Source organism: Balaenoptera physalus (genome assembly GCF_965194825.1).
Source record: "Balaenoptera physalus genome assembly, chromosome: 8".
Lineage (NCBI taxonomy): Eukaryota > Metazoa > Chordata > Mammalia > Artiodactyla > Balaenopteridae > Balaenoptera > Balaenoptera physalus.
Genome location: NC_138887.1, coordinates 14041844 through 14056663, shown reverse-complemented (window position 1 = coordinate 14056663; position 14820 = coordinate 14041844). Strand labels below are relative to the sequence as shown.

The 14820-nt window shown below is 39.4% G+C and overlaps 1 protein-coding gene across 3 annotated transcripts in view; it reads right to left on the bottom strand.

Moving 5' to 3' along the window:
* The window catches only part of VPS41 (VPS41 subunit of HOPS complex), a 184968-nt gene that overhangs the window by 125829 nt on the left and 44319 nt on the right, over window positions 1–14820 (bottom strand). For all 3 annotated transcript variants that reach the window (XM_082473465.1, XM_082473467.1, XM_082473466.1), the window contains exons 3-4: window positions 13343–13450; window positions 6101–6178 (exon numbers count right to left, since the gene is read on the bottom strand). In XM_082473465.1, coding sequence (XP_082329591.1) covers window positions 6101–6178; window positions 13343–13450 — 186 coding nt within the window. The remainder of the gene's footprint in view (window positions 1–6100; window positions 6179–13342; window positions 13451–14820) is intronic.

Here is a 14820-nt window from a genome sequence, read left to right as displayed (position 1 = left end):
TTATAATGAATGCCTGGGATCTGTATTTACTCTCGAAGAGATGGTCATGCCCACATGATTCCCCATAATGTACACACAGTTATCCTGATGGAGGAAAGGAAGGTGTAAAACCCTGATTATCTGGAAGGTAGTCCAGATACATGGAACTTTACAGATTCAGAACTATTGGTTCAGCCAAGTTCCATCAATTTCTCGCTATTCATCAGCTTTTATGTGGAGCACTAAGGATGCAGAGAGAAATGAGAGAAACCGCCCTCAGGAAACACACATTCTCTGGATGGAATGACCTCGACCCAGATGCAAATAACCTCGACAAAAGTACTGTATTTTCCAGAAGTGGAGGTGCCAGGGAGAAGGAGATGATTAAACCATGGGAAGGATAAAAGAGGTATTCGTGAATATTAAAGATGCAATCTGAGAAGCTTAAAGGAACCCTCAAGTTTTCAGGATTACACTGGCCAAGAGAGAGAAGAGAGAGAAGATAAGCTCTTCTTTTGCTGAAACATAAAAATAAAGATGGGTGATCCTATAATCAACATTTATATATCAATACCAAGGAAAGAGAAAAGAGGAGCTGATTTATATTAGAGTCTAAGACAAAGAGAGCACACAAAAGGCTGGGAATGCAATCCAAAAGATGGCTGAGTCCCAAAGCCCAGAGACAGAAATGAAACCATGGTCACTCCCAGGCAGGATCCAGTCACAAAAACATCTTTTTCAACCTTAGGTGAGGGAAACGTCTAGATATGTGAGGAAGGCCTGGAATGTACTGGAAGAGGTCAGTGAACACTAAGTGGGCAGGGAATAGAGAACCAAAGCAGCTCAAGCTCAGTTTCCCTCCAGTTTCCTGACTCGGCACCTTTTGTATCTAGAATGATCTCCAAAGTCTCCTCAGCTTCCACACTCTGTTGACTTGATGGATTCTCCATAGGAACTAGGAAAAGTCTGAGTGTATCTTAAAAACTCGCCAAGTATCACTGAATAAAAGGCTTACTTTCCATAAGTAAGAGGTAAGGTTCTGATCTCAATACAAACACTTTTAATTATAAATCCAATGGGGTGTGAGGGTTGAATAATACACAGGAGAGCAGAGATCTGACTCCCAGATGCCCTCCTGAGAGGTTAAGTAATGACAAAAAGAACCAGTTCCATGAGTATGTTTCAAGAAGATATTATCAGCTGATACGCTCACTGGGTACCAAACAGCCACAGAGACAAGACAGAGGGAGAGAAAGAGGGGAGCGGTATAGTAGGAGACATGGCCCCTGCCCTCCAAAACCTTGAATATGAACATGAAGCTGGAAATGATACGATGACGGATTAACACTGCAAGTGAAAATAGCAATAATTCAGGAGTTCAAAGGGGAGGTCACTTCAGTACAAGCACATCGCAGAAAGAATGGGACTTAATGGAAGAAGGGCATCCTTGGAATATGTGATTAAAAGGCTGGAACAAGCATGTCCAAGTCAATAACCAGAAGACGGTGAGTGGATCAGAATGACTGGAGAGGGAAGAAACTGAAACTACAATTGGAAACGTAGGCTTTGGCCATACGACAAGGGTCTTAGCCACAGATTAGGACTTGATCTGGGAAGTTGTGAGAAGCTGTCCAGGGTTCTCAGAGACACAGGGATTGAACTGATGAGCGGGGAAGATAAGCAGAAATAAAAAGAACTCTTATGAGGGTGTTAAAATACTGTAGCGTGAGCTAGTTTTCACAGAAATCTGGGTTTTTAATACCATACGACCATAAGAAGTACCAAAGATCAGCAGTAAGGAAAAGAGTGTGTTAGTCTAATCCCAAATCAAAAACAGCAATAGAAATAGCAAAAGATGGGAATTCCCTGGCGGTCCAGTGGGAGCTAAGATCCTGCAAGCCACGTGGCACAGCCAAATTAAAAAAAAAATAGAAATAGCAAAAGACTTTACTATCTGGAGTTCAAGGAGAATCCTGAAACCACCTCTTCTTTAAGAGATTAATTTTTAAAATTTCATATTTATCTTAATATAAAATGCCTAATAAGCCCCGGTTCTATTTTGTTTTCCTATTCCTTTCTTTTTTGTAACTAGCCATTTTATAAGTATTTACCTAATGTCTTCTGCCATGGCATGATGACAGCCAAACCTTTTCATTTCCTATTTCTAGCAAAGAAAGAAAACACATAAAGGTAAAGAGCAGAGATTTATTTGGTCAGTGGACTTCTTTGCTCTCCCTCTAGCACACTTAATAAAGATTTAAAACATATGGAATAATGCTCCAAAATAATTTGCTCATTGCTTCAAAGTACAATAAGTACTCTTAATTAGTAAGCCATAAATTAATATGCTTAAGGAAAGTGGAGGCTATTAAAGAGAAAGTAACTACTATGATTAATGACATCATATGGGCATAGATGCCATGTGGGAATTTAAAAGGAATTTGAGATCCTCTAAGGATTTTGAAGTCGTATGTTACATACTGTGTAAGCAATTGAGACACCCATTATTCAGGAGAATATGGCTTGATCTATATTCAAGAAGGCAATTTTCTTAGCAACTTGAGCCCCTTTAACTGAGAAGCTAGACCTATTTTAATTTTATTCTGTGACTTCAGTAAAATTGAACTTTATCAATTAAATCTGAATTAACATAAAGTTACACCTAGGGAAAAAATCTTTAAAAAACACACATGTGTGGCTAAAGCATGTTAATTAACATATATTCTGAATATCCTTTCAGATGGACTGAAATCTGAATATCAACATGCAAAATAAATCATCACCCTAGTGGTTTTTGCTTTTGATCCACAAAAGAACAGTCATGGATGGTTGGGTAGCACAGAACCCTCTCTATCAAACTTTTTATGTAATTATAGAAGAATATACAGCTGTAAGAAAAATCTTAGTGGCATGATTCATTTATATCAAGATCTCTGAACAAGATACCAACCTAGGAAATGTTCTGGGATTTAGAAGTAAGCAGAGTAAAGGGTTGCTTCAACAAAGGATAATTTGAACATTGCTCAAGGCCAAAGAGACATACACATGTATAGGTATTTCTGTACGTGCGTGTGCACGTTACTGAGGTATAACTCATATAGAATAAAGTGCACAAATCTCAAATGTGCGGTTCAGTGATTTTTACATATGTATATTCCTGGGAAACCAACCAAGATAGGGACTATTATCAACACTTCAGAAGATTCTTCCTGTGCTCTCTCCTAGGTCAAATCATTATCTGACCTCCATCATCATAGTATGATTCTGCCTTCTCTTAACCATCATATAAAAGGAATCATACAACATGTACATATTTGTGTCTGGCTTCTTTGCCTGAACATTAAGACAGTGAAATTCATCCATGTTTGCTGCATGTAGCAATAGTTTGTTCTTTTTAATTGCTAAGAATATACCATCATTTGCTTATCCATTCTACTACTGATGAACATTTGGGTTGTTTCTAGTTTGGAGTTACTACAAATCAAGCTACTACTAACACTCTTCTACACATATATATTTTGTGGACATATGCACTGTATTCCGTTTTCTTGATATACACCTTGAACTGCTGGGTCATTAGGAAGGCATATGCTTAGCTTTTGTAGAGTGTGCTAAACAGTATTTCTCCTGAAATATTAATGGAAAAACAAATCACTTTCTTCAACATGCCGAATGATTTGTTTAGTTATTTCTTCTTTTGTATCATATACATTTAAAGTTATACAGCCTTTAATGTAATGATTCCATTCCAACACAAATAGCAGAATCATCTGGGAAACCTTTTAAAAATAAAGATTCCTCTATGCCTCCACGCTCTGCCAAACAAAACCCTACTGATAGGTGAGAATTTTGAACTACTGCTTCGTGACTTTACTACTGCATTCAAAACCTATAAATGCAATGAATGGGTTGAGGAGACATTTCTTGAGAAAATTTTTAAAAAATGTTATGCAAGTATAAGGTATTATTATTTTATCTAATTTTAATTCATTTAAATTAGTTTCACCTAGAAGTTAAAAACTAAAGTCAGAGGTGTTAATTCACTAGTTTTTTTTTTTTAAATACTTGTTTCACTCTCGCTGCATTTCTAATGAAGAAAACAGTTCTTGATGGAATATGGCAATCATTGCATCCAAAGAAAATCTGCAGATTCAAGCCATAGTGTTTTTAGAATTGAAAAAATCCTGTTTTAAGAGCACTGATACGGAGCCCCCAAAAGCAGCCACGTCATTGGAAACAGGAAAATAAAAAAAATAAAGGAAAAAACTCATCTGAGATGAGAAGCTGAAGATTCAGGCTCCTTTCAAAAGATAATGACATTCTGAAATTTGTCACCTGAAAGTCATATACCTCATAAGGTAATGGTCATGAAGACCCAAGGCCTCACGAAAAACTCCTCCACAGCAGACTATTAAATTCTTGTGTGAGGTAAACAAACAGAACACCAAATCATCTTCCTCTCCTGCCCAAAAATAAGTGCAAAGCTATAAAGAACTTAATTTTCAAAGATGTCATAAACGCAGGACTGAAAAGAAAGAACCAGGAATTACCTGGAAAAGGACTCAGGATATAGCTGACATAAAACTGACATCAGAAAAGATAAAGCTGAAGGCTTATACTGAATAGACACAAGGACCGCATGAATGAATGGGTAAAGAAAGACACGAATAAACTCCTACAGTATTTCTCCTGGTTTCTCTTTTGGCCATGGAACCAGCAGTGTTTGTCCTGTGAACCTCAGCAATCAAGTAATTTCTATACAATATTAAAAAGACTTACTGAGAAGCAGAGTTTAACAGAATCATTAAACTGGAGCCGTAAATTTAAGAGACCATCCAGGCAAGCTCTTTTTTCAAGGTGAGGAGATATGGGTGACACCATAAAAAAGAGCTCTGCCTAGCACCAGCTCACATTTTAATGCATGGCAATGGGAAGACCAAATGTTTATTAAATCATCAAAACGGGTGGCCAGTGTCCAGGACGGAGAAGATAGAGGGTCAAAAGTATCCTCTTGTCTGAAAGGGATGCCGAAGCCAAACAAGAACCCCCCATTTGCCTGATGGATCAGTGGTTAGAGCACACAATTCCCTTCCAGGACTATTCCAAAGATTCCAAGGATACTGTCATCATCTGTGGTTCCGTTTCTTTTAAGCAAAACAAAGCAACCTGCTACCTTTAATATATAATGTATCAGCTTTAGAAACTGCGGTGTCCTTTGTAAACTATACCAATACCTTATGATAGATCTTTCAACTAGTGCTGACACTTTCTTCAAAAAAAGGAATATGTTCTCCAAAATGACCACCTTTTTCATCCCAAAGGTTCACATTCACACAACCACGGACACTTGATACTTTCTAGGCCCATCTTAAACACCAAAATCAAGCTTCAGATTCAACATTTCCTTCATCCTTGGTGACTCCAAATCACAATTAAAGAAATAAAAAGCCTGGCTCTTCTCTTTTAGTCAATATAATCCCCTAAGAGTCCAACTCGCAGAACATTCACATAAAATATTAGCTTTATATATTTAGAAGAGATAAACTGAAACAGCAAGGTGATCAATCAATTTTCAATTACATTTGGCATCTGGAGAAGATTATGGGGCATGTACTTACAATCGACATTAGTCATCAAATGAGGGGGTTCACACTTTAAGGATTCCACAAACCCCCAGAGTATGTAAATTAGCACCATTAATCACCAATAAAAGCAATCTTTTTTCTTTGATTAACAATTCATCTAGACATTCTACACTGTTACAGTTTAAAACAAACACACATAGGAGTATTTTAAATGCTTCATTTAAAGCCAAATGGATGACTATAATTAACTAAAGAACTGCAATTAAACAGATTCATAAAAATAAATTTTTAAAAGGACTTTATATAGCAGATACCCAGTGAAAATACATTATGTATAAATATAGACCTCTTTCTTTGTAAGTTCACCTTTAAAACTTTTTAGCACAGGTTACAAAGTTCAGAGTTGAACTCTTAGCACTCTGATTTCATCGATAAAGATCCTTTTTTATGCTCTAAAAACAAATGGCTAAAACATTTCAAAGCACAGATTTCAGCATGAAATTTAGCTCGCACATTATTTTATACTGGATACTTACTATATCAAACTTCTGAGTGATGTTCCCCTGGACATCCAGTAAATACACCTTGCCATAATGTGTGCCCAGTGCCAAGAACTGTAAGAAGAACAGAGGGGTACAGGGGTCAGTTTCTTAATGGGCCATTCATACACAATTAGTAATAAAACCATCTGCAAAGTCAAGACACTTAATGTGTAAGCGATCTGCGATGCCTCGGAAGACGCACATTCCTTTGAGAAGGCTTGTTTCCAGCTTGGAGGAAATCACAGAACAGGGCCTTCTTTATTGGGATCATGCAAGCTAGCTGTCAGAATGACTCATGAGGACCCTCATCTACTGACAACTAATGGTGTGCATGCGGCCTGTACACAATGCCCTGATGGACTGAGGCAGCAAATTAAAATGCAGCTGTGAAAGTACGACCAACCCACGGTTGAACTCAGCATCTGAAGGGAATGATTTAGAAACTCCCCTTAATTTATGGCAACTGCATAAATCTGTGCTATCATTTAAGTTCAACATACACATACACACACACACACACACACACACACACAAACAACAAAGTAATCTTTTTTAGGAAGGAAAATCCATGCCACGCTGAGATGCAAAAACTCAGATGTACTTATACTGTCATCACGAGAATGCCTCTCTAAAAGTAAACGTGTGATATTAAGTGTCAATGTTTATTTTTGAATGCAAAAAAGAAAAAAATCCTTTTCTGTCACACAAATAACTGTTGAGCTTTGTATTCATTTTATGACATAAAACTAGTTCATAACTCCCACTGTTTCTTTAATTCTTTGAACTAACCCTAAAGAAATGAGAAGAAACTTTAGGACTACCTGAAATAGGACATGAGATTTCTCTTCCCTTTTATTTCTCTAAGCAGTACTCAAAGAATTCCAAATTCTCTGTATTTCGTTGCATGTGAACATGCTTCATCGTAACCTAGAACGAAATGCTCAAATTTATAGGCACTACTAAGCTTTTCAGTCAAGCAGAACAATCTTGAAAAAAATTAACCTTACAGAAAGTCAAGATTTAAAAGGATTTCTCAGAATGGAATTGCTGAAAATGAAATTTCAGATCAGGCGCTTAAAATATAAAACTACATTAAAGAGGCGTCACAAAAAGGAAAAGAAGGGGGTTCATTAGAAATTCAGTCCCTGCAATGCCTTTCACTCCTGCAAGGTTGCCTTTTTTTCAGGAAGAAAAAAAAGTCCCCCGGGTAAAAAAATCAATACTGGTTAATAAAACATCAGGTGTGCAGACATAACTAGGTATGACGATTCCGCTGCACAGGGCTGCCTGAATGACAAGGTGCCAGGCCGATTACTCATCCAGGGCAGACAACAAGGCTGCTGAAAAGAGGATGTCGGGGCCCTGGAAAGGGCAGGGGAAGAGGTAATTCTGGGGGGGAAATGAGCCTGAATTTTTAAACTAAACAGGGCTGTTTCCTCCAAAGCAAAAGAACATTCTAGTCAGAAATAGAGGACTCAGAGGGGTGTAATTTCTTCTCCACAGTGACACTCTGACAATATCTGAATAGAAAAATACCACATAATACTAGCTACAAACAATACTCCATTCTGAGGCCACCTACGGTAAAAGAATGAATGGGTTTTAAAAGCTCACTACACCCAAGTACTCGACAGTATTGACTCTCCTCATAAAAACTGTATTTATTTTGTTAGAAAACTAAGGGGGGGGACTTTCCCGGCGGTCCAGTGGTTAAGGCTCTGCGCTTCCAATGAAGGGGGCACGGGTTCGATCCCCGGTCGGGGAACTAAGATCCCACATGCTGCATGGCGCAGCCAAAAGTCAAAAAAAAAAAAAAGAAAGAAAGAAAACCAAGAAGGCCAATGCTTTAATACTGGGTCATTCTCTGATATCTCTCTGAAGACCATTCTTGAACTTCCAATTATATTTTATCAAAGTTTTAAAGGTTCTATACAGAGTACTTTACCCCAAATATTAATTCCTTCCCTTCTTCTTTTCAAAATTACTAGTTTAATTCATTTAATACTTAAGACAGAAAGGAAACGTAAAATAATTATTTTGATTGTATGATTTCAACCTAAAACTATCATTACTTTAGACCATCTTGGAAAAAAAAAAAGCAGTGGTTTTTATGACAACCTACCTTTTGTTTAGGAAAACATTTCATCATTTGGATTAGATAAATTATTGTTGCTCCCTTTTAGAAATAACTTTATGTGCTCTTAAAACAATCAAGTTTGATAAGGCAATCGTATAGTTCTTAAAAATTTAACTACCAAAACTATTAATGAGTCATACTTTCATTTGCTAATGCTTTCGACTACTTAAAATACAAGAAAAAAATGCAGAATTGGCCACAAATCATGAACATAAATACAAATCCTTTAAATATGACCCTCCTTTCAGACATGAAAAGCCTTGTGCTTTTGTAACTATTGATTTTTTTTTTCTTTTAACCTGAGAGCACCTAAAATCCAGCATGGGCAAAGAATAAATATAATTTAATTAGCCCCTTTCCTGTTTAAATACAGAAACTTGACTCATTTGATAAACTATCATTTGGGCATTGAATCCTTCTGAACCATCCACTAGCATAATTGCTTTTCCTCTGAACAACTGGACTTTTTGTAAGTAAACAGGTAGAAGAAGCAATAAGCAGTCTTTTGGACACCACGAAAGAAACAACAAGTAGTACATCTCAAATGTGGTCAGCTGTATAGTAATATCTATGTTTCACCTAGCACTTTACAGCATTCAAAGCATTAGAGCAGGGACTGCCTTCAATTACACATAAGGAAATAAGTTCTGGGAGTTGATGTGACTTCCCCGGAGACAGTCAATGAGTGGCAGAGCTAGGGCCAGAATTAATAGCTAAAATACTCTCAACTGGATCAGAAGTCTGGTAAATAGAAACATGAGCCTCAGATCAAGAGTGCATGTTCTCAAACTTAGTCTGACTACAGTTCCCACCGTCAGGCTCCTTGGCCAAGTTGGATTAAGTATGGTGTTAATAAAGTTTGACCTCTGGGGAGGCAAACTTTGTTCTCCTTTTCATCAATTTGATGGTTTATTCAACACACACACACACACACACACACACACAAAGCACCTATGATATGCTTAGACAATAAGCACGTATGACTTAAAAGGATGACGGTAAAATGATGGAGACAGAAATAAAAAACTGATTAAGATTAAATTTTTAGAGTATGCTTTAAAAGTAAGTACAATTGACTCGTGAACAACACAGGTTTGAACTGGGAGGGTCCACTTAGACAGATTTTTTTCAATAGTAGATAGTTGGTCTTTGAACAATCTGGGGGGCAGTTAGGGGCACCCACCCTTCCTGCAGTTGCAAATGTGCATATAACTTTAGTTGGCCCTCTAGATCCATGGTTCCTCCAGATCAGTGGTTCTACAGCCACAGATTCAAGCAACCAGGGACCGTGTAGTATTTACTACTGAAAAAAATCCGTGTATAAGTGGACCCTGTGCAGTTCCAATCTGTGTTGTTCAAGGGTCAACTTTGAAGGAGGAGTGTTAGACAGTAGACACTGAGGCAGATGGGGCAGGCTTGTGGTAAAGACCATTTTAGGCAGCGTGGATACAACTTGCACAAAGGCATGTAGTCACATAAAAAGCAGGACAAAGGCAAAAAATTACAAGTAGTTTTATATGGTGGAAGCATCCAGGGCAGGAGACAGGCAATGAGATTGGCAAGGTTGGTTAACAGGAGACTTCTGAATTTTTTTTTTTTTTTTTTAACTTTTCAGACTTCATCTTGCGTGTAATGAGAGCCACTGAAGGGTTTTATTTATTTATTTATTTATTTATTTAGGCTGCATTGGGTCTTTGTTGCTGCGCGCGGGCTTTCTCTAGTTGCTGTGAGCGGGGGCTACTCTTCATTGCGACGCGCAGGCTTCTCATCGCGGTGGCTTCTCTTGTTGCAGAGCGCGGGCTCTAGGCACGCGGGCTTCAGTAGCTGTGGCTCACGGGCTTAGTTGCTCCGCAGCATGTGGGATCTTCCCGAACTAGGGCTCGAACCTGTGTCCCCTGCATTGGCAGGCAGAATCTTAACCACTGCACCACCAGGGAAGCCCCCGAGGTTTCTGAATATTTATGGAGAGACGAAAGGTAACAAAGTGAGTGTGTGTTTAGGGGGGAGGAGGGAGTGTGTCCAAATCATGAAGACACCAGGAAACCAATACGGAATTCTAGGAAGGGGGAGCACATGATCAGATCTGAATTCCTGGAAGATTATTTCAGTAGAAAGAAGTGTTATAAATGGACTAGGATGAAATCAAATCTGAAAGAAAATAGATTGGTTCACGGTGTGATCATTAGTTCCAGGGAGAAATGATGAATGCCTGTACTAAAAGATCTTTGACTCAGGATGGGAGTGGATTCAAGCAGGTGACATGCAGGTAGAATCCAGGCAGAAGAGATGTTGTGAGTAAGAACAGTCAGGAGTTGCTGCCAGAGCATTGCACTTGTGGCAGAAAGTGGTCAGATATGGGGCCAATCACACAAGGAGGCAAGATCTCAGAGGACCTTAAACACCACATGAAGGAGCTCAGACTTTTATTTAGTAGATGATGAAAATAAGATCTGGTTAGAAAAATGAGAAGCACACGAGTAGAGGCAGGAGAAGATGAGGGCCTTGGCTAGGGCAGGGGTGGTGAGAGAACCACCAGGACTTAGGGGATGACTGGGCGGAAGGGGAGAAGGAGTCAGCTTTGGCTTAGGTGATGCCACCAAATGGGGCAGAGAACCCAAAAAACACAGAGGCGAGGGAAGGAAGGGAAAAGAAGATGAGCTCATTATGGACATGGTGAATCTCAGGTATAAACAGAACCAAAGGTAGAGCTGTGCAGAAGGCACCTGGATAAATAAGCACGCTATTCTTGGAAGGGTCAGGGTGGAGGTGGCCACAGAAATCATGAAATTTAAATATCAAGAAGAGTACACATTTGGGCTTCCCTGGTGGCGCAGTGGTTAAGAATCCGCCTGCCAGTGCAGGGGACACGAGTTCGAGCCCTGGTCCAGGAAGATCCCACATGCCGCGGAGCAACTAAGCCCGTGCGCCACAACCTCTGACCTGCGCTCTAGAGCCCGCGAGCCACAACTACTGAAGCGCGCGTGCCTAGAGCCCGTGCTCGGCAACAAGAGAAGCCACCGCAATGAGAAGCCCGCACACCGGAACAAAGAGTAGCCCCCGCTCACCCCAACTAGAGAAAGCCCGCGTGCAGCAACGAAGACCCAATGCAGCCAAATAAATAAATTTATTTAAAAAAAAAAAAAGTACACATTTAATAGACATGTGGCCAATGGACCAAATCTTGGGAAAACCAACATGTAAGGGAAAAGTAGAGGTGAAAGAAACTGAAAGAAAACCAGAAGGGAATAACAGAAGTGATCAAGAAAGTGATAAGAAAATGGTGTCATGATAAGGAAGTTTTAAGAAAGGTGAGCTCCACAGTGTCAAAAGCATCGAAATGTCCACAAATTGGCGAATGGACAAAGTGTGTTCTGTCCATACACTGGGATAATATTCCCAATAAGGAGGAATGAAGTGTTGATATGTGCTCCGTCACAAGTGAACCTCAAAAACATGATAGTAAGTGTAAGAAGCCAAACACAAGAGACCAAACAATGTATGATTCCATGTATATGAAATATCCAAAGTAGGCTAATTCATAGAATCAGAAAGTAGATCAGTAGTCACGTGGGGCTAGAATTATGTCTGTTCCATGATATAGCCTGATCACTAGGAGAGAAGGGAGGAAATGAGGGGGGGTGAAGTAAAGAAGTGGACAAAAAGGTCCTTGAGCAGGAGGAAGAACAGCTCCTGTGGGGAAGGATGGGCGTGGATTCAGATGAGCTGGGAAAGGGGTCAGGAATTGAGGCTGATCATGCTTGGTAGTTTCCATTTTCTTAATTAAATAGAAATGACATCATCCTCAGAGTGAAGGGATTGTGGCTGAAGAGGCGGATTGGGGACCGAAGGAGCTTTTGAAGGACAAATAAATATCAGCCCTTTCAGTGACATGTGCACCTCGGCACGCAACGTGTACCAGCACATGGCAGGCGGCTTTGGTCATCTGAGCACTGACTCGGAGCTGAGAGTGTAGCTGGGGGGCACATGAGGGTCAGGGCCATTAGAGAATTGAATCTGCTGGTAAAGTTAACTTAGGATAGTTGACCACTTGACAGAAAGAAAGAGAAAGAATGGATTAGAGATCAGGGCTCCATAAAGTCACAAAACAGGGTTAGTGGGAAGATGAACACAACAGCTTCAAGGAAAAAAGGACAAGAGAGCGTTGCCCAAAAGATCCTCAAGTCCCAGGGACGGACACCCTCCAGAGTGTGGCCTTAAGGGTAGAGAGATGAAACAGGGCCGAAGGAGGGGGTTTCTGGAAAAACAAAACAGACAGCACATATCCTACTGGCATGCTGAGCAAGTGCAGGAATCTGTTTACAATGGAATGAAATCGGTAGTAAAGGGTAACTGGGTGGAGGTAGGAGGAGGATGAGACAATACTGCTGGTAACAAAGGGATAAAGCCAGGAGATGGATCAGAGCTGGGGGTCTGACTTTTGTGAAGGCACCAAGGCTCACTCACAGGGCTGATAGAGAAGACAGAGCAATGGGTGAAACTCCCTGGCCTCTGATATTCCAATTATGACCCAGATTGTTTTGGTCTAAGAATGGGCTAAGGGTCCTGTATAGTACTTAGCCTGGATTCAGAAAGTTGGCGGGGTGGGCTTTGCTGTAGCGAAGACCCATATGTGGAATCTATTCATTCATTCATATAATAGATAAGTAATCATCTGGGGCCTTGCTGCTGATTCCTAAGGCCTCCAATGGAATCTCTTCTACTTTCACAAAAGCAATGAGCTCCACAATACTTCTCATCCTAACACTTTCCTACTCTACTACTTAAGAGCTGAGGAATTAAGCGCTAGGGTTTCCGAGAACCACTTGCTACAAACCTTTCACATCCATCATCATCTGAGTCCTACTTGATATACCCTTGCAGTGGGTGGTGTGTGTGTACAAACACATTTATATAATATCTCTGGTTGTTGTTTTGGTTTTTTGTTGGTGAGAAAGAAGAGAGGAAGAATGGAAAGGAGACATGATTACTGTAAAAAAAAAAAAAAAAAAACCACCATGCAAAGCACCCAGACTCCAAAGTATCAACAAACTTACCACAGAAACAACTCACAGCAGAATCCTCTACATGGGCCACCTTACCTTGTCGTGGACTGTCATGCAGCTAGCGGCATCCTTCTGAAGGATTTCAGTTACCCCATTGGAGAGCCTTTCATACTTCAGTTTGGGCTCCTCTTCACTCTCTTCTTCCTGCACAGAGAGCAGAGAAAATGACAGCCCTCAAGGACTTATTTGAAAGAGTCAAAGACTCAAAACACACATTGTAAGGGGGAACCAGAGATGGTTCCCTCAATGACTGTCAGCAACCCAACTACAGCTAAAGGTTAAGATCCTCATGTTTCATTTTTCCAACTGGTCTATCAACTGCTACAACTTCAATGGCAGAATAAATTCAAAAGCTGGAAAGAGGACTATAATATACTCACTGTTGACAATAGTCAACTTTGGCATATTAAATACAATACTATCTGTCCAACTATGCAGACAAAAGTCAATAAATAGCGTATGGGCAAAATACTTGTCAGTGTGCCCTCATGGACATAAAACACAACAGTGAGATAGGAATATAATAAACCTCTAAAAGACATGAATTTTGCATTTCAAGATTACAAGTATTTTTCTCAGATTTGAGAATATCTCTGTTAATTAGAAAAATATAATTATAAAAATTAAATCAAAGTGAAAGAAAATTAGAAATTTTATATAAAACAAAGTATATATTACTCTTCAGAAAAAAATATTTTAATATTTATTTTAAATAACTAGTAAACCATGAACAGTCATTATTTATTTAGTTTATGTTAGAATATTCACTGTTGACTCTCATTGTTATGTTAGAATATTCACTGTTGACTCTTAATCATTTTATATGTATTCAATATTATTACTAACTTTATATGTTCAATTTCACTGTTGATACAGCATCATAAGACATCCTTAATGCTCAGAGTTACAAAATAAAGTTAGGAATCTATATTGACTATAATGGCCATGAATTAATAAATCAAGGATAGTTATAAAACTTATTACAATGATTCAGAAAAATATTCCATTTTACTTCATCAGTATGTAATGAGAAACAAGAAAACATGCATATACCAACACCTATGACTGGATAAAGCTGGCCAAAAGAGAAGTTCACAAAAATAATCTAATTACTGACATTTCCTTCAAAAATAATTGTGTAGCCCTCACCTTCCAGCTAACATTTGGGTAGTCTGCGGCACATCAATGTTCCTACCCAGAATAACTAGGAAGGCTTAATGAACTATAGAGCAAGCAACATCACTCTAAGGCATCAATTAAAGGGCTGCTGAGGCAACCTGAACTAGAAGAGTCAGGATTCCAAGATGGTGGACAAACCATGGAGAGGTGAGCTGGCATTCTACAGCCATTCTTCATGGAGGTATTTATCAACAAGAGGCTGAGAATCTCTGCCTAGAGAGATGGCCAGTCCTGGGAGGATGGAAAACTGCAAGCCTTCTGGTACTTGTGGGGACTGGAGACCTGATGGGCTAAGACCCCAGTGGAAGACAGAGGCAAAGAAGGGAGTTTGTTAC